Raw genomic sequence first — 23,587 nt, 5'->3', positions numbered from 1 at the left:
TAGTTCCACCCCCTGTACAAATGAGGTAAATACTATCTACTTCATAGGGTGGCTGTGACAATTAAATTTGTTAATGTGCTCCAGCAGCATTTTTTGGGGACCTCAGAACAAGTGCAAAGAACACTTCCACCATTTCAAAATTCATTTACCTGTAATTGAGGACTACCACCTAACCTTTGATTAGAAGTGAGTAATCTTCACGACATGCTAAAAGCAAAGAAAAATCCTATAAATGATTTCTAACTGATGAATATGCTGTTCAAATCATATGCTTCTGGAATGAATACATATAGTTAGGCTTCTGTATCTGAGGGTTTTGCATCTACAGATTCAACCAACCACAAATTGAAAATATTCATGGGGGGGGGAAAAATCCCAAAAATTTCCTAAAAGCAAAACTTAAATTTGTCATGCACCAAGCACTATTCTCAATCAATGTGAATGAGGTGATGTCCAGGCATACCCTATATGTAAATATAGGTTATTTGCAAACAGTATGCCACATTATATAAGTGACTTGAGCATCTATGAATTTTGGTATCCACAGAGGGTCCTAAAACCAATCCTCTGTGATGCCAAAGGACTATATTTGAGTGAAATAAGTAAAGCCTCATTATATATCAGTATTAATAGATGAACATTTGTAGTTGATTCTGCCAAAAGGAAACTGTGTGAATTCCAAAGTAAATGTCATCCCTAAAAAGGAATTCTATTCCTATCACTTGTAAATATGTATGAAAAAAATAGTATGCCCAATTATTGTATTTTTAACTCCATCATTTAAAAAATATTCCAAAAATTTGTTTTCTCTCATAATGTAGTATTCTCCATTTTGCCTCTTGACCTGCAAAGAGGTCCCTTACAAGAAAAATTTGTATCCCTGCTTTAAATAGAGTATCAAGCCATTACAGTAAAAAAAAAAAAAAATCTGAGTAAAAGGTTGCAAAACTGATTTTTTTGTTGGTTAGACAAAAGTTATTACTGTATAAAACCATGCTATTGTAGAAAAAGCAATCCTCCTATCAGGAAATCTGATTAAATTGTTGTTGTCAGCTCTAAAACCTTTAAAATGTGAATCAAGTACCCCTCTCAAAAGACTGTTAATAAAAATCAAATAGGCAGTGAGTAAAATACAGAACAGATGACTTTTTTAAAATTTAAAAATGGTTATTACTTCAGCTATTAGCTAGATTTATTTAACAATCATTTTGTAATATACAGATATTGAATCATTACATTGTACACCTGAAACATGTTATGTCAATTATACCTCAATTTTTAAAAGTGGTTATTACTTTAATTTTTATAAAACCCGTATTACATCCAGAAATGTTAGCCACTGTATTCTACCACTGTGACTGACCACCAATTACCTTCCCTATTCTGACTTCTTCCCTCATTAATGAATTTTTAAAATTCTTCATCCAGCATCTCACCTGTGCATTTCCTCTGCTAAGACACAGGGATCTTTTAAATCAGCGGTCGCCAACCTTTCGGATCTCATGGACCACCAGTGGTCTGCAGACCATGGGTTGGCGACCGCTGTTTTAAATTATATCCAGTCCCTCTCATCTTAGGGAAGTGGCCCCATGCTTTCATTTCTTCTCATTTATATGCCAAGTATTAGGACTAAAATCATCATTCTGGCTACTGGTGTTAGTAGACCTAATCTTACCATGTAAATATCTGAATAGTTGAGAAAAGGACATCCATTTATTGAGTCTAGTCTACAGAAAAAATAATCAAAAGTAAATTCCTAACCTGTTCACATACTAGACTCTCCAGCAGCTTTATACTATACACTGATCTTAGCCCCACTGAGGAAAGTCTGAGATTAAGATCTGGGAAACTCATTTTTAACAAACCTGGCAAGGTGCTCTGATGCAGCTAGTCTAGCGCTGGTCTCGGGACTAGATTTTGACAATCTACTGATCTAGAATGTAAAACCAGACTAAAGCCAAGAAACATGTGCTCTAGTAATGAATATATAAGTAACTGTATTCCCTAGGCCAGTGATGGGCAACCTTTTGAGCTTGGTGTGTCAAACTTCACCAAAAAACTGAGCATAACTCGGGTAGTGTGTCACTTTGAGGAAAAAACATTATTTCGCAAATGTTTCATCCTCAGGAGCAGCAAATGTTTCATCCTCGGCATGCGGCCGCCTCAGCGGCCGCGTTGTCATCAGAATGGCTACGCGTGTCAGTGCTGACACGCGTGTCATAGGTTCGCCATCACTGCCCTAGGCACTTCAGTTTTCCTACGAGTGAAATGAGACAACTGACCATCTACTTCTCCCAAACCATCTTATGAGAATGCTAATACAAAACTGCCTCTGGAAATCCTCAGTAATCCTCACTACTATACTGCACACAACTAATCATTATATATTTAAAACTTTCTTAAACCGTCCCCCAAAAAAACCTTACAACATGAAAAGCTACTTGTCATACACACACAAAAGCACAAAGGATAACAGCATTAAGAAAAGTTTTTTTATTCAAATAAGTAAGGACAACAAAAAAGTGTGAGTTGTTATAAACATACCTCCTACTCCAGGCCCCAAACTTGGTGCAGGACTCTGCCCAGCAGTGCTGCTTGCAGTACTACCACCAGTGCCCCCCACAGCGTTGGTGGTGCCACTGGAAGCTGATGAACTCTGAGAAGCCTGTGGAGCCCATGGATTGGGTAATGGATCTCTATTTTCTGTACGGGAAGGTTGACTACCTTCACCTGAGGATGTATTGCTCACTAAGGAAGCAAATGGATTACCACCAAACTGTAATAAAAAAACCACAAAATGGGTTTTAAAAGAGCTTTTGTTTTAAATAACAGACATGGAACTCTTTTTTTTAATTTCAAGAGACAGAGAAGAGAAAGAAATATCAATATGTTCCACTTATTTGTGTATTCATTGGTTGATTCTTATATGTGCCCTAACCAGGGATTAAACCCACCTGTTCTTGTGCAGCACTCAGCATTGGTTCCTGAATATCTGTGTACATGCGCCGTAAAGCATTGTATCCCCCTGGAATGCTTTCCAGATTACTCAAGGCTCGGTCCTGGTTTCTCATCATTTCCTGCATCATTGCCGGATTCCTGGCAAGTTCCAATGTCTACAGAGAAGATTTCCATTAAACAAAAAAAGGCACTAAAACATACATGAATTACTTTAATTGTTAAATGCCACAGCTAATTTTTTCAAGTTTTCTAATTCTATGAATTATCATTCAATATATAAATCGGAAAATTATTTTAAATAATTCCTATTGGATTTCACCTCAAAAAGCAAGCTAATATTCAAATAATTAAAGAAGCACTTTGTTATAAGTGCCCATCTCCTGAACTGAATTCTTGTTTCTTAAATCTGCAGGGTAACTGTTTATAAAGACCTTTAAAATATAGCAGAAAATTCAAAGTTCAAATAGTCCAAATTAGTGCTTTGTTGAGTTTTACTGAACAAAGATTAGGATTTCCTTTTTTAGCTTAGCCATACATATAGGACAAGCTTTTTAGGCATAAAAAATCCTATATAATAAAGGGGTAATATGCAAATTGACCATCACACACTCACAATATGGCTGCAACCAGGCCAGCAGGGGAGTAGTGAGGGACGACCAAATGACTGAACAGTAGGGTGCATGGGGCGACCAGGCTGGCGGGGGGTGGCCGTTGGGGGCGACCAGGCCATCAGAGGGGACAGCTGGGGGCGACCAGGCTGGCAGGGGAGGGGGCAGAGTTGGGGGCAACGAGGCAGGTGAGCTATTAGGAGCCAGCAGTCCAGGATTGTGAGGGATGTCCGACTGCCGGTTTAGGCCCGATCCCCCAAGGATATGGCTGCAACCAGGATTGGAGAGGGTGCAGGCTGGGCTGAGGGGACGTCCCCCGCACCCCCCAGGTGCATGAATTTCGTGCACCGGGACTCTAGTTGAATAATAAATATATCTTAGCTAAATGGACTGAAAGAGCATTCCACATACTTGTCTCATAATATCTGGGTTATTCAGCATATGACTAATTTCTGGATTTCTCTGTATCAACTGCTGCATTTGTGGATTGGCCATAATTAACTGCCTCATCAGGTCAGGATTTGAAAGCATGCTCTGGACAAAGGGATTCTCCATGATCTGGACCATCATTTCAGGATTGGACATTAGTTGCCGCTGCATCTGGCTTTGTAGTTCAGAGAAGTTGGTAGAATTCAAACCCAAGCTACTTAGACCAGCAAGTCCTCCAAGGGCACCTAAGAGGATAAAGGGGGGAAAAAACACATAAATGAAAGTCAGAAATTTTACCATTAACAAGACTGTGCTCCATTAACAAAATGAAGATGCAAAAATATTAACTGAATCAATAGTCCAATCCAGAAAACCATTTAAAAGCAAAAATATAATTCCTATTAATTTCATATATACATGCTTAATTTCTATAACCGAAATTAGCCAAAAATGTATTCACTCTCATATTTAGGTTTAAGTAATAAAGCCATCAAATATATATTCCAAATACAAAAACTATACAGTCACATGTCACATAACTGCCATTTTGGTCAACAACGGACCATATATATATAACACTGGTTCCTTAAGATTATAATGAAGGTGAAAAATTCCTATTGCCACCAACCTCTAGGGGAGAAGAAGTGGCTAGAGTTTAAGCTCTATAAAAACACTTGAGCAATGAGATTTAGAGAGGCTCCAAGTGGGTGAAGACATCTACATGCTATTAGGGTGACATGCGGAGAGGGGGCATGGAAGCTCAGCATTGTCCCCGAACCCCCATACCTTGCCCAATGCTTCTTTTCCATTTGTCTAATTCTCAGTTGTACCCTTTATAATAAACTGGTAAACATAAGTAGAGTGTCTTCCTGAGTTCTGTGAGCTGTTCTAGCAAATTATCAAACCTGAGGATGGGTTGTGGGAATCTTCAATATAGCCTGTTGGTCAGAAGGAGATGTGGTCTGGAACTTGGACTATTATCTGAAGTAGGAGCAGTCTGAGCCCTTTAACTTGCAGGATCTGACATTAACTCCAGGTAGGTAGTAACTATTGGACACCCATGTGGTGCTGGAAAATTAGTTGGTGTTAAAAAGAAAAACCACAACACACCCCAGAATATGCCAGCTAATGGAAGAAAGGAATTAAAAATATGCACTGGATTATACTTCTAACAATCTCTTTGCAGAAAACTAATTTAAGTTTAGCAATTTACCTATAAACTCTGGATAGTGCAGAGCTGCTGCCAATCAATGAAAGGAAAAGCCAGGACATACAATAGAATGAAATCATGGAGAAACAATAGATCCAAGAGGATGATAAGTGCTTATCATAACACATGAATTTTGTAAATTTACATAACCCACCAAATGCATTCATTCCTCACTTACTCAGCAATGCATATATATGGCTGGTACTGGGATCGGGCCTTAACAGGCAGTCGGACATCCCTCAAGGGGTCCCAGATTGTAGAGGGTGCAGGCTGCGCTGAGGGACACCCCCCCCCGTGCACGAATTTGTGCACTGGACCTCTAGTTTAAAAATAAATGGCACCATGGACCTGGCGCAGACAAACCAACACTCGGCTTCCCCCTAGTGGGACACAGGCCCCGTCACCACCCCGGAGCGACACCCCACCAAATCGCAGCCAACACTGCCAAGATCCCATGGAACAAAATGCGGCCCACAGCCCAGGCCAGCCTGGAAACAGTGGCTATGTGCGCCGGGTAATGACATCACATAGCAACACCCGGCTTCCTCTCTCTAGCGACTAGCCTCCTTAGAGTTTCTTCAGCCCCGGATCCCAACTTGCTTTATAGCCAGGTGCAAACATTTTACAGTTCAACCAAATATTTGTGAAGCATTTTCCCATGCCCCATCTCATTTGATCCTCACAGAAGTTCTGGAGTAGCTAGATAGGACTTGGTAGAATCCTATTTTCTTTTCATTAGCAAGACAATGGAGATTTGGAAAGTTTAGAAACTTGACCCGACTGAAAAGAAGTAAGAAATGGTGGAACTTGAAAATGACTTCAGGTTTTCTCACTGTGCAGTATAGTCAAACACTGCTACAGTTAAATATTTTACCCTTTGTTCTTCCTGCGTGATCTAAAATAATAATCTATTTCGTGTTGATATGTACTGCTGTGTTGCTAACAATTACCTAAAAGAGAAGTTTGGGTGCTTCACTGGACTGGAAAAAGTTTAGCTAAATCAGAAAGCAGGTCTAATTAAGTAAGTTTATCTATATACTAGAGGCCCAGTGTACGGATTTGTGCACCAGTGATATCCCTCAGCATGGCCTGCGGGGATTGGGCCGAAACTGGCCGTCTAACACCGCCTGCCACTCCTGTCTGCTGCTCCTGCTCATCCCAGCCCCGCTGCGTCTGCCGCCGCCACTCAGTAGACTCGCTGCCACTCTGCTGCGCTCTCTAGGATGCGGTGGCCAGCCATGAGCCCTGCGCCTGGTGCCCCTGGTTAGCTGAGCAGCGCTCCCACTGTGGGAGCGCACTGATCACCAGGGGGCAGCTCCTGCATTGAGCATCTGCCCCCTGGTGGTCAGTGCACATCATAGTGACCGGTCAACCAGTCGTTTGGTCGCTTAGGCTTTTATATATCTACTAGAGGCCCGGTGCACAACATTTGTGCACTAGGTGGGGGGCGGGGGGAGGAGGCCCTCAGTCCGGCCTGCGCCCTCTTGCAGTCCAGGACTCCTCGGGGGATGTCCGCCTGCCATGGAGGCGAGAGAGGCCAGCCGTGAGCCCAGCTTCTGGCTGAGCGGCGCTCCCCCTGTGGGAACACACTGACCACCAGGGGGCAGCTCCTGCGTTGAGCGTCTGCCCCCTGGTGGTCAGTGCACATCATAGTGACTGGTCATTCTGCCGATCGGTCGATTTGCATATTAGCCTTTTATTATATAGGACTAGTATCCCAGTGCACAGATTCATGCACATGGAATGAAAATTAATTAGAAATATTTTAATATTGCTATTCGCCCTTTCTCTATAATAGAAGTGTCAACCAAATTCACTATTGACAATGAAAGATCGAAACACACACGTGCAATTGGCATCAGTGAGAGCTTTAGATGTATCGCACATATATGAGTCAACTTAGCCTTTTATATATATAGGTATATATATCAAAGTTTAATATGCAAAGTGTCCCCTTGGAAGTTCGACCAACTGGGAGTTCGATCACTCGCTATGACGTGTGCTGACCACCAGGGGGCGGCATGGAATGAAGGCCCCGGCTGGCAGCTGGCAGCCGCTAGGGACCCTATCCATGCACGAATTTCGTGCACTGGGCCTCTAGTCCTATCTAATAAAAGAGTAATATGCAAATTGACAGTCACTCCCACACACAAGATGGCCACCCCATGTGGACACAAGATGGCCGCCACAAGATGGCCGCCACAAGATGGCCAGCAGGGGAGGGCAGCTGGGGGGAACCAGGCCTCCAGGGGAGGGTAGTTGGGGGGAACCAGGCCTCCAGGGGAGGGTAGTTGGGGGGAACCAGGCCTGCAGGGGTGGGCAGTTGAGTTGGGGGCGACCAGGCCTGCAGGGGAGGGCAGTTGGGAGGGACCAGGCCTGCAAGGGAGGGCAGTTGGGGGGGACCAGGCCTGCAGGGAAGGGCAGTTGTGAACGATCAGGCCTGCAGGGGAGGGCAGTTAGGGGTGACCAGGCCTGCAGGGGAGGGTAGTTGGGGGTGATCAGGCCTGCAGGGGAGGACAGTTGGGGGGGGCCCAGGCCTGCAGCCGAGGACAGTTGGGGGCAACCAGGACTGCAGGGGAGGGCAGTTGGGGGTGACCATGCTGGCAAGGGAGTGCAGTTAGGGATGACCAGGCCAGCAGGGGAGGGCAGTTTGGGGCAATCGGGCCGGCCGGGGAGCAGTTAGGCATCGATCAGGGTGTCAGGGGAGTGGTTAGGGGGTGATCAGGCTAGCAGGCAGAAGCAGTTAGGGGCAATCAGGAAGGCAGGCAGGCGAGCAGTTGGGAGCCAGTAGTCCTGGATTGTGAGAGGGATATCCAACTGCCCTTTTAGGCCCGATCCCACCAGCATCGGGCCTAAACAGGCAGTGGGAATCCCTCAAGGGGTCCCAGATTGGAGAGGGTGCAGGCTGGGCTGAGGGACACCCCGCCCCCGTGCACAAATTTCGGGAACCGGCCTCTAGTATAGATATAAAAGGCTAAGTTAACTTGCGCATGCATGATACACACAAAGCTCTCGCTGGAGCCAATCGCACACGTGTTTCGATCTGTCACTGTCAATCGTAAATTTGGTTGTTTTTGTTGACATTCTGAAGCCGAAAGAAAGTGGCATTGTCAACAGAGTATGTCTGAAGACCAACTACTGCCACCATGTACCTCTGGAGCTGAAAGAAGCTGGCATCATCGACAGAATATGTGCCTCTGATGCTGAAAGAAAGCGGTGTTGTCAACAGAATATGTCTGAAGAACAGTCATCGACAAGTACTACCAATACTGGTAGGAACTGCCTTCATAGCGAAAATGAAGTAAATGAGGATGCAATTATTGAACAGTTATTGTGGAATGACTGTTACATGTCAATTTTGCCTATCGCTAAATTTCTCCAATGAAAAACCATCTGATGGAAAATTAACTCGATGTTGTAGCAAAGGAAAAGTTTGTCCAAATGATATAAATATTCCAGAATACCCGGCATATTTTTAAAAATTAATGATAAACAAAGATTCTGACAGTAAAAATTTCATGGAAAATATTCGTTATTATATCATGTTGTTATTGTTTACGTATTTATCAATTTACATATTACTTCCATTTACATTTTACTAATTTTCTTTCCTCTCTGACACTTCTATTTTAGAGAAAGGGCAAATAGCGATATTAAAATATTTCTTCTAATTAATTTCCTTTCAATGTGCACAAATTCATGCACCGGGACACTAGTATTGTAATAACTAAGTATGGTGCCAGGTGGGTACTGGAAATATCAGGGGAACACTTTGTGATGTATATGATTGTCTGACCACTATACTGTACACCTAAAACTAATACAAAATAATATTGAATATAAACTGTAATTGAAAATAATTAAAAATTTCAACAAAAAAAATTAATGTACAATTTTCATATGTCAAGAATCATACCATACCTTTTACCCCTTCCGGAAAAAGTTTTTTAGTGATTTAGTTCTATGCCAAGTATGTTGGAAACATTTAGGACATGGCATGAATTCACATTTGCTTTGTAAAATGTGTTTGCTGCTTTTTCTAAAATGATCTTAGGCTGCATGTGTCTCTCTTGGTCAGGCAGATGCGTTTTATATGACAATTATTAATGTGTCACTTACTGCCTATTTAACTAAATGTAAATGTAAGCTTATCAAGTATATCTATATTCCCAACTACTTTCTTAATACCTACAACAATTATAGAAGCTATAGAAGTTTATGTTGTTGTTAAAGTGACTTCATGTTTAATTCGGTCATTTTATAAAAACTACCCTGGGAAGAAGGAAGTTGTTTATTTTTTCCAATTCCTATAAAAATGATTAAAGACACTTACCTAAACCAAAAGGGTTGCTAGGGGCAGAACCAGATGTAGAGTTACTATTAGGAGCTGAAGATGTGGTAACACTGCTTCCACTAGTATTTGTTTGCTGAGCTGAATGATCCTGAGGCCTAGGAAAGATAATTAATTCATGCTGTGAACAGTGGAACTATTTTTAAAAGAACCTCTGAAATTCTGATACCCATTATAAAGAATAAGTTTTCATACCAACTCAAATTTTCATAAAGTAAATAAATACCCTGATGTAACTATATAAAAAGAAACATAGTAAAAACCTGCCCTAACCGGTTTGGCTCAGTGGATAGAGCATCAGCCTGTGGACTGAAAGGTCCCAGGCTCAATTCTGGTCAGGGGCATATACCTTGGTTACGGGCACATCCCCAGTAGGAGGTGTGCAGGAGGCAGCTGATCGATGTTTCTCTCTCATCGAGGTTTCTAACTCTCTATCCCTCTCCCTTCCTCTCTGTAAAAAATCAATAAAATATATTTTTGAAAAAAAAAGAAACAGTAAAACCTCACAAAAACCAAACTGTAAATTCAATTGCTCCTCCTTGAGTATAATATACATAAATATTTCATTACTTTCAATCATATTGATTATGTAAGAGAGGAAAATAGGTCACCTCACAGAAGAGAACCAACTACCCATCACAGCCATAAAGTTCAACTATATAAGCAACTTTTTATCTATCCCCTTCTATGTTCTTGATGGCTGAGGAAGGGCTAGTTTTTCTCAGACTCTTGAAATTGTTAGAAGTAAAAAATAAGGAGATTTCATCAAAAGAAGGTTGAAAAATCAATACAAGCAATAACTGATTATTACTTAATATTAAGTAATAAAATGTTTATTAGAAATACCTTCCTTCTGATACCAGTTAAGAGTTCTGAATCTCACTCACTGCTTTCTTAATTGATTCTAAGATGCACATTTTTAAAAATATATATTTTATTGATTTTAGAGAGGAAGGGAGAGGGAGAGATAGAAACATCAATGATGAGACAGAATCACTGACTGGCTGCCTCTTGCACATCCCCTACTGGGGATCGAGCCCACAACTCAGGTATATGCCCTTGGCCAGAATCAAACCTGGGACCGTTCAGTCTGCAGGCCAATGCTCTATCCATTGAGCTAAATTAGCCAGGGCAAAATGCACATTTTTAAATTTTAACATCTTTGAAATCAGGATCTGTTTTACAATTGCTGAGAGACAATAATTATGCCTGCACACACATGTTCTATATAACTTCAACTGAGTGACTAAGTATACTATTGTACCACACAGGTTGTATTTACCATATATAGTGTCTTCAGAAAGATTACACCATTACTTGGTACTAAAATGAAGTTTGTGCATACAGAAAAGCACAGAAACAGAAATAGAATAAATGAATTTCTTATCAGTGAAACAAGTATCTGCTGTTAGGGAAAACCAGAATAAAAATTTACAGAATGGGTATCAATGGCCTGAAAGAAATTCCTGGAGAAAATACTGTAGCACTCTTTTAAGAACAATGCTGCACCAACTCAACTGAGAGTAGAGCTTTATCCCATATGGAAAAATATGGAAACGGATAACTGAGACCAAGGGTGACTCGACTCTGACACAACGTGAAGTAGTAATAGGAAGGCTTTAATCAATTTATTTCATGTATATTTTCTTGTATGTATGCATAAGAGTAATATGATAAATACCATATCCAAGTAAGTCTAAAGGAGCTCTTTGACTAGGTATAAAATAAAAATTTTAAGTAAAAAGAGATTATCTACTTAATTGGCAGTATTTTTTCTCAGTGATACATAAAATACAGATGCCTCTTAAAAATTGATGGTGCTGCCCTAACTGGTTTGGTTCAGTGGATAGAGCGTCGGCCTGCAGACTGAAGGGTCCTAGGTTCGATTCCGGTCAAGGGCACATGCCCGGGTTACAGGTTCGATCCCCAGTGAGGGACATGCAGGAGGCAGCCAATCAATGATTCTCTCTCATCACTGATGTTTCTAACTCTCTCAATTTCCCTTCCCCTCTGAAATCAATAAAAAAATATTTATTTTAAATTGATGGTGCCTTAGAATTAATGAAATATGGTTATAGATTTGTGCCAAGGAAATTAATCATCCCTGGTCTTTCTCCCAAATCTAAAACAAAAAGCATACCTAAAAATAGATTAATCTGTAATTAAAATAATGGCTCAATATGAATGAAACTTTTAAAACAGCGGTCGCCAACTGGTGGTCCGTGAGGTCTGAAAGGTTGGCGATGCTGTTCTAAAAATATCAAATGTGTAAGCATTAGCATTACTGAATTACGGTGTTTCTTAAAATCATATGAATTTTAATCCACTCAATTAATGACAGAGAAAGCCCTTTAAAGCCAAGACTTTTATTTCTAAAGTATTTACTCATGGTTTAAAGCTTCTAAAAACATACCTGTTTTGCGTTTTGATGACAAGGTGAACAGTAAGTCCGTCATGAATTCCATGCTGACTCAGTGTATCTTGATCTTTTAAAATTTTTCCGGCAAATATCAACACAAGTTGGTCAGTATGTGATTTGAACCGTTTAGAGATTTCTTCCTTGAACTAATAAGATAAAAATATGTATTACAGGTATGTGCATAACATCATCTCATCTAGTTTCTAGAAGAAAAACTTCGAGTCCCTTTCTACAAATACTGCAATAATTCAAACAATATAAAAATGCATCTCTTCTGTGTTAGTATCTTGCCCTTAGTGGGGAAATAAGTATTACCACTTCACTCACCTTAACACAAAGATTTTATCTTAGACTAGAGGCCCAGTGCATGATTGAATCATGCACGTGTAGGGTCCCCTACACGCTTTCACTTTCGATCGCGGGGGAGCTGGGTGCCTGTCCACTGGTGCACCAGGCCTTTCAGAAGCCTCCAGCTCAGCGGAGGCTTCTGAAAGGCCTGGTGCCGGAGCAGACAGGCACCCAGCTCCCCCACTTTTGATTGTCCGCGGCCGCTGAGGGGGGCTGCCGCGGACACCTGGCTACCCTGCCGTTGAGAGGCGCAGCTGGGTGTCCGCAGCAGGCCCCCTCAGCGGCCGCGGATCTCTCAACAGCAGGGTAGCCCCCCTCAGTGGCAGCGGATCCGTGCCTCTCAATGGCCAGATAGGCCACCCCGAGTCCCACCACCCAGCCTCCCGCCGCCCAATCGTGGGCGTAGCGGAGTGATGGTAATTTACATGTTACTCTATTATTAGATAGGATGTACATATTCAATCTTCTGCTAAGGCATAACAATTCATTTCTTTACAATATCCTTTTTCTTTTTATATCAGTGGTGCTAAATGGGGTTCAAAGCACACATAGTTCTTACCAAGTTTACAATAAGCTATTCCTCAGATTTCTAATGCCAGCCCTACTTTTTTATAGTTGTATATATATACTTAGTGTGTACATATATATTTAGTATACACCCACACACAGTATACTGGTGCCAAAATAAAGTGTACAGTTGAATATGTATTATTTGCCTATTATACTGACTTTCCTCCTCATTTTCACTCAACATTAACAAGCAGTATTGCGCAAATATAAAAATATAAAGCAAAAAATTCCCGTGAAAGACAGTAGTCCAATGAAAGAGGCAATCAAGTAAACCACAAAGTACAGAGGAAGCACGAAGGGCAGTTAGAGAAAGCTTTCTAGTGAGAAATGAAGAAAGATTAGGTAGTAGCCAGGAAAACCTGAAGAAAAGCTTCAGAAAATAACATGTAAAACCAGACAAGAGAAAAGATCATCATACTATAAAAAAAAGCTTACTTATTCTAAGCTAGATCAGTGTTTCTCTCAAACCTTTATCAAAAATCACCTGTACACTTAGCCTTTACTCCACTGTCCAAACCAGGAAACCAAAGGGTGGACCAAAGAATCTACATTAATAGACTACTTCAGGGAACCAGTCCGATTCAGGAAAGAATCACATCTCCAACCATTCCACAGAAGTGGAACTCCATAGATAATGGCACTATCACTAAGAGGGTGTTTCTGAAAATATAAGGGGTATTTCTGGTTGTCACAGTAAGTGGAAAGACACATTATATAATATCTGAAATTTTATAAAATCTTGCAGAGGTGGGGAAGGGGACGTGTAGAGAGATATAAACAAAACAACATAGGCCATATGTCAATCACTGTTGAAAATGAGAAGTGGCCCGGCCAGCGTGGCTCAAGTGATTGAGCATCGACTAATGAACCGTGAGGTGATGGTTTGATTCCGGTCAGGGCACAAGCCTGGGTTTGCAGCTCAATCCCTAGTGTGGGGTGTGCAGGTGGCAGCTGATCAATTATTTTCTCTCATCACTGATGTCTCCATCTCTCTCCCTCTCCCTTCTTCTCTGAAATCAATAAAAATATATCTTAAAAAAATATGAGAAGTGCATGCAAGTTCATCACACTTTACCTTTGTGTATGAATAAAATTTTCCATAATCAAGTTACACACTCAATGTAAACAACTAGGGGTTTTTTTTTAATCATAAAGATAATGCAAAATTATACTGCAGCATATACTTTCCAACTGATTTTTCTTCATTTATCTGAAATTATGAAATATAACCCTTTTATCTAAGATAAGCAATTTTCAAGTAACTTAAAAAAAAATCTTTGTAGCCTGACTGGTTTGGCTCAGTGGATAGAGCGTCGGCCTGCGGACTGAAGGGTCCCAGGTTCAATTCCAGTCAAGGGCATGTACCTTGGTTGCAGGCACATCCCCAGTAGGGGGTGTGCAAGAGGCAGCTGATGGATGTTTCTCTCCCATCGATGTTTCTAACTCTCTATTCCTCTCCCTTCCTCTCTATAAAAAAAAAATCAATAAAATATATTTTTAAAAAATCTTTGTAGAACACTATTTGCATAATATTCTATATAGAAAAATCAGTCAAACCATAATTTAACTATTCTCCTATTACTAGACATCTCATTTCTCCCGCTGGTAGCTATTAGAAATAATGTAATGAGCAGCAGAACACATGGTTTTATAAAAACTGAATGAGAATGTGTGTAAAATGCAAGTATCAGGTGAACAGGTGGTGGTCAGTAAATAGTAGTTATTATTATGCCAGCTCTCTTAATTCTCAATTACTGTGAGACAGATGGTTTTTAATCCCATTTCAGATACAGAAACAAAGAAAGGTCCCATATGTTCCTCTCCTCTCATAGTGACACAAGTAATAACTAGGATTCAACCTAGTTAGATTTCAAGGACCAATGTATCCCAATTAACTATAACCTAATTCTTATGTAAAATGAGGGCAATCTAGATTTGTTTCTTAACATTAAACTAAGAAATCCTTTTCAGAATCCTTGCTATCACTCGTCATTCCAAAGTAAGTGACTGAATTGCCTAACTTACAATTACTAGTATTTTAGCATATTTTAGGATTTGAAGGTAAGATGCTAGATTGAAAACACCCATCTACTCATATCCTTTTGAATCCCCACTAAAACAACAATAAAAGATTTTTATAGCTTTATAGAGATATAACTTACATACAATTTTGACCATTTAGGGTGTACAATTCAATGATTTTTGGTATATGCACAAATGTATACAACCATCAATGACCATAGTCAATTTTAGAACATTTTCATCCTATCTAATAAAGAGGGAATATGCTAATTGACCATCACTCTGCCACAAAGATGGCTGCACCCACAGCTGAGGCCAAGTTCCCTTAAGAAGCCTTAACAAGCAATCAGCAGGGACCTGAGGCTACGCCCTCCCCCGCCCCCGTGGGGCTTGACAGGGGACCTCAGGCCGTGCCCCCCGCCCTGGCGTCAGGCTGGGGGACCTCAGGATGCACCCCCGGCCCCAGTGCCAGGCCAGGGGACCTGAGTCCATGCCCCCCACCCCGGCACCAGGCTGGGGGACCTCAGACCACACCCCCCGCCCGGCAGGGCTTGACAGGGGAACTGAGGCTGCGCCCCCCCCCCCCCGCCTGGCTGGGCTTGACAGGGGACCTCAGGCCGCACCCCCCCACCCGGCGGTGCTTGACAGGGGACCTCAAGGTGCGCTTCCCGTCCTGGTGCTGGGCTAGGGGACCTCAGGCCGTGCCCCCCACCCAGTGGGGCTTGATAGGGGACCTCAAGGTGCACCCCCAGTGCTGGGAAAGGGGAACTCAGGCCGTGCCCCCGCCTGGCAGGGCTTGACAGGGGACCTCAGGCCATGCCCCCCACCCAGAGGGGCTTGAAAGGGGATCTCAGGCCATGTCCCCCACCTGGTGGGGCTTGACGGAGGACCTCAAGGCACGCCCCCCGCCCCGGTCTGGGCTGGGGCACCTCAGGCCACGCCCCCCGTCCTGGCGCCGGGCCAGGGGACCTGAGGCTACGCCCTCTGCCCAGCAGGGCTTGACAAGGGTGGGACTGGCTGGGTCTGGATCTAGCCCAATGGGGTGGGCCGGCTGGGTCTGGGTCTCACGCGATTTTGAGGTACATGTAGGTGGGCGGGGACTTGACTTTGGGTCCCATGGTGAGCACCAGACTCTGACAGGAGGAAGATTTTCATATACATTTTACTAATTTTCTTTCATCTCTGACACTTCTATTATAGAGAAAGGGCAAATAGCAATATTAAATTATTTCCTCTAATTAATCCCCTTTTAATGTGCACGAATTTCGTGCACCGGGTCACTAGTCTTTTCAGAAAGAAACCAGTACTTTTTGGCTATCACCTCTTTTTGACCCCTCACTCCAAGTTATAAGACACTACTAATATACTTTGTCTCTACAGATTTGCCTATTCTGGACATTTCACATAATTGCAATCATATGCCTTATATAAGGTCTTTGTGACTGGCTTCTTTCACTTAGCATATTTTAAAGGTTCATCCATATTGTAGTATGTATCACTAAGCCATTCCTTTTTATGGCCAAATATATTCTTTTGTATGGATATACATTTTGTTTATGCATTCATCAGTTGATAAACAAATACACCTCTAGGCTATTATGAATAAAGCTGCTATAAACATTCATCTACAAGTTTTTGTGTGGAAAATGTTTTCATTTCTTTGGGGTATATACATAGATGTGGAATTACTGGGTAATATGATAACTCTTGGTTTAACCATTTCAAGAACTACCTTAAGTGGCTGTATCATTATACATTCCCAACAACAGTGTATAAGGGTTCCAAACTCTCTACATTCTCACCAATACTTGTTATTATTATCTGCCTTTTTTTATTATAGCCATCCAAGTGGATGGGAAGTGGTTTTAATTTGCAGTCCCCTGATAGTTAATGATGTGCAGTTCCTTTTTATGTGCTTATTTGTATATCTTCTTTAGAGAACTGTTTATTCAGATCTTTTGCCCATTTTTTATTGGGTTGTCTTTATTGTTAAGTTGTAAAAATATATATTATAGATACAAGATTCTTACAGACATATGATTTGCAAAAAAAACTTTCAGGCAGAAATTCAGACTATAAAACAAATTAAGAACTTTTGGTCTAAACTGGCAAAAAACTTTGAAGCTGGACATGAAATAGACACATAGTCAATGAATTTAGCAGACCCAAGTGAAGTGAATCCTAAATTGGCAATGAAGAAAACCAAAAGCTAATTCAATCCCCAGAATCTGCATTATTCCCCTAAGACTCGGTATTGGTACCACCAGAGGCTGAGCATAGGAGGTAAAGGGATGAGAAGTGCTTAAATACTAAAAATAGGATTATTTGAACATCTAAGAAGCAAACACATCCTCACTGCATACTAAGCAAACAACTACCCCTCCACAAACCCAACAAAAAGACTAGAAGAATTTTTTTCCCTCTCTGGAAAAGGAACAGAGGGTCTCTGGACATAAGAACACACCAAGCGCATTGAGAGCAGGAGAAAATACTAAAGTAAACATAGACATACTAGATGTTGAGTCTTTCTCCCTTCACCCCATACCAAACAGAATTCTGGTAGTTAGGCCTTCAACATCCAGACAGAAAAATTATAATACTAGAGGCCGGGTGCACAAAATTCGTGCACTGAGGGGGGGGGGGGTGGAAGGTGTCCCTCAGCCCAGCCTGCACCCTCTCCAATCTGGGACCCTTCGGGGGAGGTCCGACTGCCAGTTTAGGCCCAATCCTAAACCAGCAGTCGGACATCCCTCTCACAATCCAGGACTGCTGGCTCCCAACCGCTTGCCTGCCTGCCTGATTGCCCCTTCTGCCTGCCAACCTGATCAACCCCTAACCACTCACTTGCCAGCCTGTTCAACACCTAACAGCTCTCCTGCCAGCCCGATCGCCCCCAACTGCCCTCCCATGCTGGCCTGATTGCCCCCAACTGCCCTCCCCTGCAGGCCCGGTCCCCCCCAATTGCCCTCCCCTGCTGGCCTGGTCGCCCCCAACTGCTCTCCTCTGCCCACCTGTTCTCCCCTAACTGCCCTCCCCTACCAGCCTGGTCGCCCCTAACTGCCCTCCCCTGCAGGCCTGGTCCCCCCCAACTGCCCTCCCCTGCAGGCCCGGTCCCCCCCAATTGCCCTCCCCTGCAGGCCTGGTCCCCCCCAACTGTCCTCCCCTGCAGGACCGGTCCCCCCCAACTGCCCTCCTCTGTTGGCCTGGCTGCCTCTAACTGCCCTCCCCTGCAAGCCTGGTTGCCCCCAACTGCCCTCCCCTGCCGGCCCAGTCGCCCCTAACTGCCCTCCCCTGCCGGCCCAGTCGCCCCTAACTGCCCTACCCTGCCGGCCTAGTCGTCCCCAACTGCCCGCCCCTGCAGGCCCAATTGCCCCCCAACTGCCCTCCCCTGCTGGTCTGATCGCCCACAACTGCCCTCCCCTGCCAGCCATCTTGTAGCATCCATCTTGTTCAAGGGTGTGATGGTCAATTTGCATATTACCTCTTTATTGTCCTATATAATATAATAAAAGGGTAATATGCAAATTGACTGTAATGGCAGAACATCCAGAACTGGTCGCTATGATGCGCACTGACCCACCAGGGGACAGATGCTCAATGCAGGAGCTGCTCCCTGGTGGTCAGTGTGCTTCCATAGGGGGAGCTCCACTTAGTAACAAGCTGGGCTGAGGGCTGCGAGCGCAGCAGCAGTGGCAAGAGCCTCTCCCGCCTCCGTGGCAGCGCTAAGCTGCCAGACATCCCCCAAGGGCTTCCAGGCTGCCAGGAGGATGTCTGACTGCCAGCTTAGGCCTGATCCTCTGGGGAGTGGGCCTAAGCTCGCAGGGGGACATCCCCCGAGGGGTCCCAGACTGCGAGAGGGCACAGGCTGGGCTGAGAGAAACACTCCCCCCGAGTGCACAAATTTTTGTGCACCAGGCCTCTAATATAGTATAGTGTCCCAAAGAGAATATAATCAGCCTAAAAGAAAAGATTAAGATATGGCAAGATATGGATGTAAGAGCTTTCCCCAATTAATCACCCTAGCGCAGTGGTTCCCAACAGGGATGGGGGCCTCTATCTACTCCGGGGAGCTTTTAGCAATGTCTGAAGACATTTCTAGTTATCATAAAAGGGACAAGTACCATTGGTATATGATGAGTAGAGACCAGAGATGCTGCTAAATATCCTACAATGCATAGAACAGACCAAAGAACAAAAAATTATCCAACTCATACAGACACTCAAATACTGCTAAACTAATTATGTGAAGATAAACTTTGAATGATAAGCACTTTTTTATTTTTAAATGTTTTTTATTGATTTTAGAGAGAGGGGGAAAGGGAAAAATAGAAAAATAGATGAGAGAAACATCAATCAGCTGCCTCTTGCATGCCCCCTACGGGGGATTCAAGCCCACAACCACAACCGGGGCATATGCCCTGACCCAGAATGTAACAGTTGACCTTTTGGTGCATGGATCACACTGGTTGGGCTATAAGCACTTTTTAAAATTGAGTTAATCTAATAGTAATTTAGCTAAAAGAAACAGTTATTCTTTAAACACCCCACAATCCAAACTTGCCTTTAACCTTTTGCACTCGGATGTTGAGTGTGACTTGACACGGTTAGCATCGGTAGCAGCTCTTTTTATACGATTTGAATGTATCAATAATTTGAAATATAAAAAAATCCAAATAAATAAGTTTGTATGAAAAGAAACTCCAGTTTTTTATTCTACTGCCGCGCTTTGTAAAATCTGGGGTATTTAAAAAATTAAATCTGAGTAGACTAAAGGAATCGAGAAAAAAGCAAGCGAGTGCAAAGGGTTAAACATCTAGTCTCTCCTCCTCTCTATTAAATATCATCAGAAAATATATATATATATATTGCAACCTATATATAAAACATAAACTCTGAAGATTAAATATACACATTAATTTCATTTCCTGCAGAATCACATAGTAATAGTATTTGGTAAAAATTTTCTAAATACTGTAGGTGTCTGAATAATATACTGCATTCAGATATTTGCTATTTCAGTATTTTAAGTCACAGGTCCTTCAAGGGTCTCTATTTTTTAATCATTTCCAAAGGGTGGAGGGTTCAATTCCCAGTCGGGGCACATATCCAGGTTGCAGGATCAATCCCTGGTCAGGCGTGTGCAGGAGGCAACCAATCAATGTTTCTCACATCGATGTTTCTCTCTCTCCTCCCTTCCTCTCTCTCTAGAATCAATTTTTAAAAAAAGAAATAAGAAAAAAAAAGAAAAGTCATCCACACTGAATAAATCATCCTATGCAATAGTTCAGCCAGTCATCACACTCAACATGCCTGACGTTTGAGCAGTCGTGAAGTTATTGACCTCATTTAAAAACACTGCATAAATCTTACACAAAGATATTGAGTAGGGTACATAAGCAGCTAATATGAGAAATAAGCATTTTCTTATATAATTGAACACTCAGTCATAAATGGCCTGGCCGGAGTGGCTCGGTGGTTGAGCATTGACCTATGCCAGGAGGTCATGGTTCGATTTCCGGTCAGGGCATATGCCTAGGTTGTGGGCTCCATCCCCAGTGTGGGGCTTGCAGGAAGCCAATCGATGATTCTCTTTTGTCACTGATGTTTCTCTCTCTTCTTCTTCCTTTCTCTAGGAAATCAATAAAAATATGTTTAAATAAATAAAATGTTGCCAGTGTAGTAAAAGCACCTTGCCCAAAGTCACATCTCTCAAATTCCAAGGTTCACAACTCTCTCCAAAATGCAGAACTATAGCCCTAGCCTGTTTGGCTCAGTAGATAAGAGCATTAGCCCTTTGACTGAAGGGTCCCAGGTTCAATTCTGGTCAAGGGCACATACCTCAGTTGCAGGCTGAATCCCCGGCCCTGGTCAGGGCACGTGCAAGAGGCAACCAATCGATGTGCCTCTCTCACACTGATGTTCCTCTCTGTCTCTCCCCCTCCCTTCCACTCTATCTTAAAAAAAAAAAAAAAAAATCAATGGAAAAATATCCTCGAGTGAGGATTATTAAAAAAAAAAAAAGCAGAACCATATTTCAATATACTTAATTATAGTATGCTGAAACATGTTTCCCGTCTTTCTCAAAATACTAATAAAAAATATGTACACACACACACACAAAAAAAATAATAAGTAGTGGAACAAGTTAGTTCTACATATGCTGATATGGAAAGAACACAAAGGAACAAGGGAAAAGTAAGGTAAAGAAAGGTTGTGGATTAATAATCACATCTGCTTAATAGAAATAAACAGAAAATTATATATGGGTATACAAATAAACACCCTTCTAGACAGAATCACCAAAATATAGATATAAATTTAGATTATCTTTGAGTAGGCACCCTTTTAATTTCCTACTTTTCTACATCATTCGAATTGTCTAATCTTAAAGTAATAGCATGCATAATGTAGTTAATTTTTCTTTGCATTCTGCATTTTTTAAACTAGTAACAGCCACTGGAAAAAGCTTTAAAGCAGGGGTGGGGGAACCTTTTTTCTGCCAAGGGCCATTTGGGTTTTTATAACATCATTCATAGGCCATACAAAATTATAAACTTAAAAATTAGCCTACTATATTGTCAAACATTTAATTAACTCACCCCTAATGCCTTGGCAGGGCCAGATCAAATGATTCACAGGCCTTATACGGCCAGTGGGCTGGACGTTCTCCACTCTGCTTTATTAAAGGCTAAAAAATATTTAACAAAAACCATTATACCTGAGTCTAGAAATCTGTATTGCAGTTGCTTAACCAGTAATCCAAGCAGTCTATGCTATCATATTTATAGGATGTTAAACTAACTGGAAAAAAACAGAGTTCAGATCTTCTAATAATAAAAATGTTTTGCAAAACAGAGGCACACAGATATACGTTATTTATACCTATAATGAATGGAATATTTTATGCTAATCTAGCCACTTTTGCACCTAACAGATTTATAGATAATAATCAACTTTAGTCTCTAAAAATACTCCCAATCCTAATTTAGTGGGGTTTTCCTTTATAATGGAAGTTTAACAACTGAAAGAATGTCACTGCACATTTAACTAGAGTAAACATATTTTTCTTAGTAAATCACAAGCAGTCCCAAATAAGTATAAAATATTGTAAATAATTTTTTTAAAGAGGAAGTACCTCAGAAAGTTGTTTGTTTGTTTTTTAATTGATTTCAGAGAGTAAGGGAGAGGGAGAGAGATGATGAGAGAGAATCATTGATCAGTTGCCTCTTGCACGTGCACTACTGGGGATGGATCGAGCGCGCAACCCCGGGCATGTGCCCCTGACCGGAATCGAATCTGAGACCCTTCAGTCCGCAGGCCGATGCTCTATTATTCATTGAGCCAAACCAGCTTGGGCTGTAAATAATCTTTAAAATAATATTTATTCATTCACTCAATAAATACTTGCATTACTCAATATGTGCCAAGCACAATGCTGGGTACCAGGGGATTAGAAGATAAAACAGCCTCTACACTTGTAAATTCTTACAGTGTGTGGTAATAAGGATAAAGTCCACATAAGCACAAAATGATATGAGATTATAATTGTTGATTTAATTTAGAAGGTGCCTCCAAATCACCTTCTAATGAACTAACATTTAAATAAAAGCCAGCCAGAGAAAAGTCAAGGCAGCTTGGAGCAGTCAGGTGTGGGCTCCAAAGTTAGTCACTAGATATGAATCTAGGCTCCACTATTTAATAGGTGTATAAACTTGATCATATTATTAATCTGAATCCATTTCTTCATTTTTTTAAAAAGGAAAATAGTACTTGCATCATCATAAAGTTGTAAAACTTAAAAAGAAATGCATTATGCCTAGATAAATCTGGAATAAATACTAGCTATTATGTTACTGTCATTAGCAGCCTTTGCAAGGACCCAGAGGGGGAAAGAGCTAGTGAGTGATAATTAGGGGAAAAGACAGTACAAATGGCTGAAATGCAGTGAACAAAGGGGAAGAGGTAAGTAGGGAGCAAAACACAGTCTATTAACTGTGCTATCTAATTCAGTAGTCCAGGCACATGCGGCTAATGAGCATTTAAAATGTGGCTAGTCCAAACTGAAATGTGCTTAAGTGTAAAATATATCCTCGATTTTGAAGACTTAATATGAAAAAAGTATATCTCAATTTTGTTATCAATTACATGTTGAAATGATTACTGGGTTAAACAAAACATATTAAAATCACAGTATCCAAAAGGCAGAAGCAACCCAAGTGACTACGAACGGATAAACAGGTAAACAAAACAGAGTATATACATGCAATGGAATTATTATTCACCTTAAAAAGGAAGGAAATTCTGACACATTACAACATAAATGAACCTTAAGGACATAGTAAGTGAAATAAGCCTGTCACCAAAGGACAAACATTTCTGATCCCACTTTTATGAGACAATAGAATATCAATTTCATAGAGACAGAAAATAATGATGACTGCTGCCAGGGGCTGGTAGAGAGAGGAGGGGGTTATTGTTTAATAGGCACAGAGTTTCTGTTTTGCAAGATGAAAAGAGTTCTGGAGATGAACAGTAGTGACAGTTGTACAACAATGCGAATGTATTTAATGCCACTAAATTGTACACTTAAAAATGGTTAAGATGGTAAATTTTATGTGTATTTTACAATAAAAAATTAACTTCACTACCTTTTACTTTTTAAGTGGCTTTTT

At 41.5% G+C, this 23,587-nt stretch overlaps 1 protein-coding gene across 3 annotated transcripts in view; it reads right to left on the bottom strand.

Moving 5' to 3' along the window:
• UBQLN1 (ubiquilin 1) overlaps window positions 1-23,587 on the bottom strand; it is a 43,578-nt gene that overhangs the window by 12,348 nt on the left and 7,643 nt on the right. For all 3 annotated transcript variants that reach the window (XM_079790369.1, XM_079790370.1, XM_079790371.1), the window contains exons 2-6: window positions 11,970-12,121; window positions 9,539-9,654; window positions 3,978-4,240; window positions 2,955-3,113; window positions 2,545-2,776 (exon numbers count right to left, since the gene is read on the bottom strand). In XM_079790369.1, the coding sequence (XP_079646495.1) occupies window positions 2,545-2,776; window positions 2,955-3,113; window positions 3,978-4,240; window positions 9,539-9,654; window positions 11,970-12,121 (922 nt within the window). The remainder of the gene's footprint in view (window positions 1-2,544; window positions 2,777-2,954; window positions 3,114-3,977; window positions 4,241-9,538; window positions 9,655-11,969; window positions 12,122-23,587) is intronic.

This window comes from Cnephaeus nilssonii, assembly GCF_951640355.1.
Source record: "Cnephaeus nilssonii genome assembly, chromosome: 14".
NCBI classification, from domain to species: Eukaryota; Metazoa; Chordata; class Mammalia; order Chiroptera; family Vespertilionidae; genus Cnephaeus; species Cnephaeus nilssonii.
Note: the sequence above shows the minus strand (reverse complement) of the source record. Positions and strands in the feature narration are given on the sequence as shown.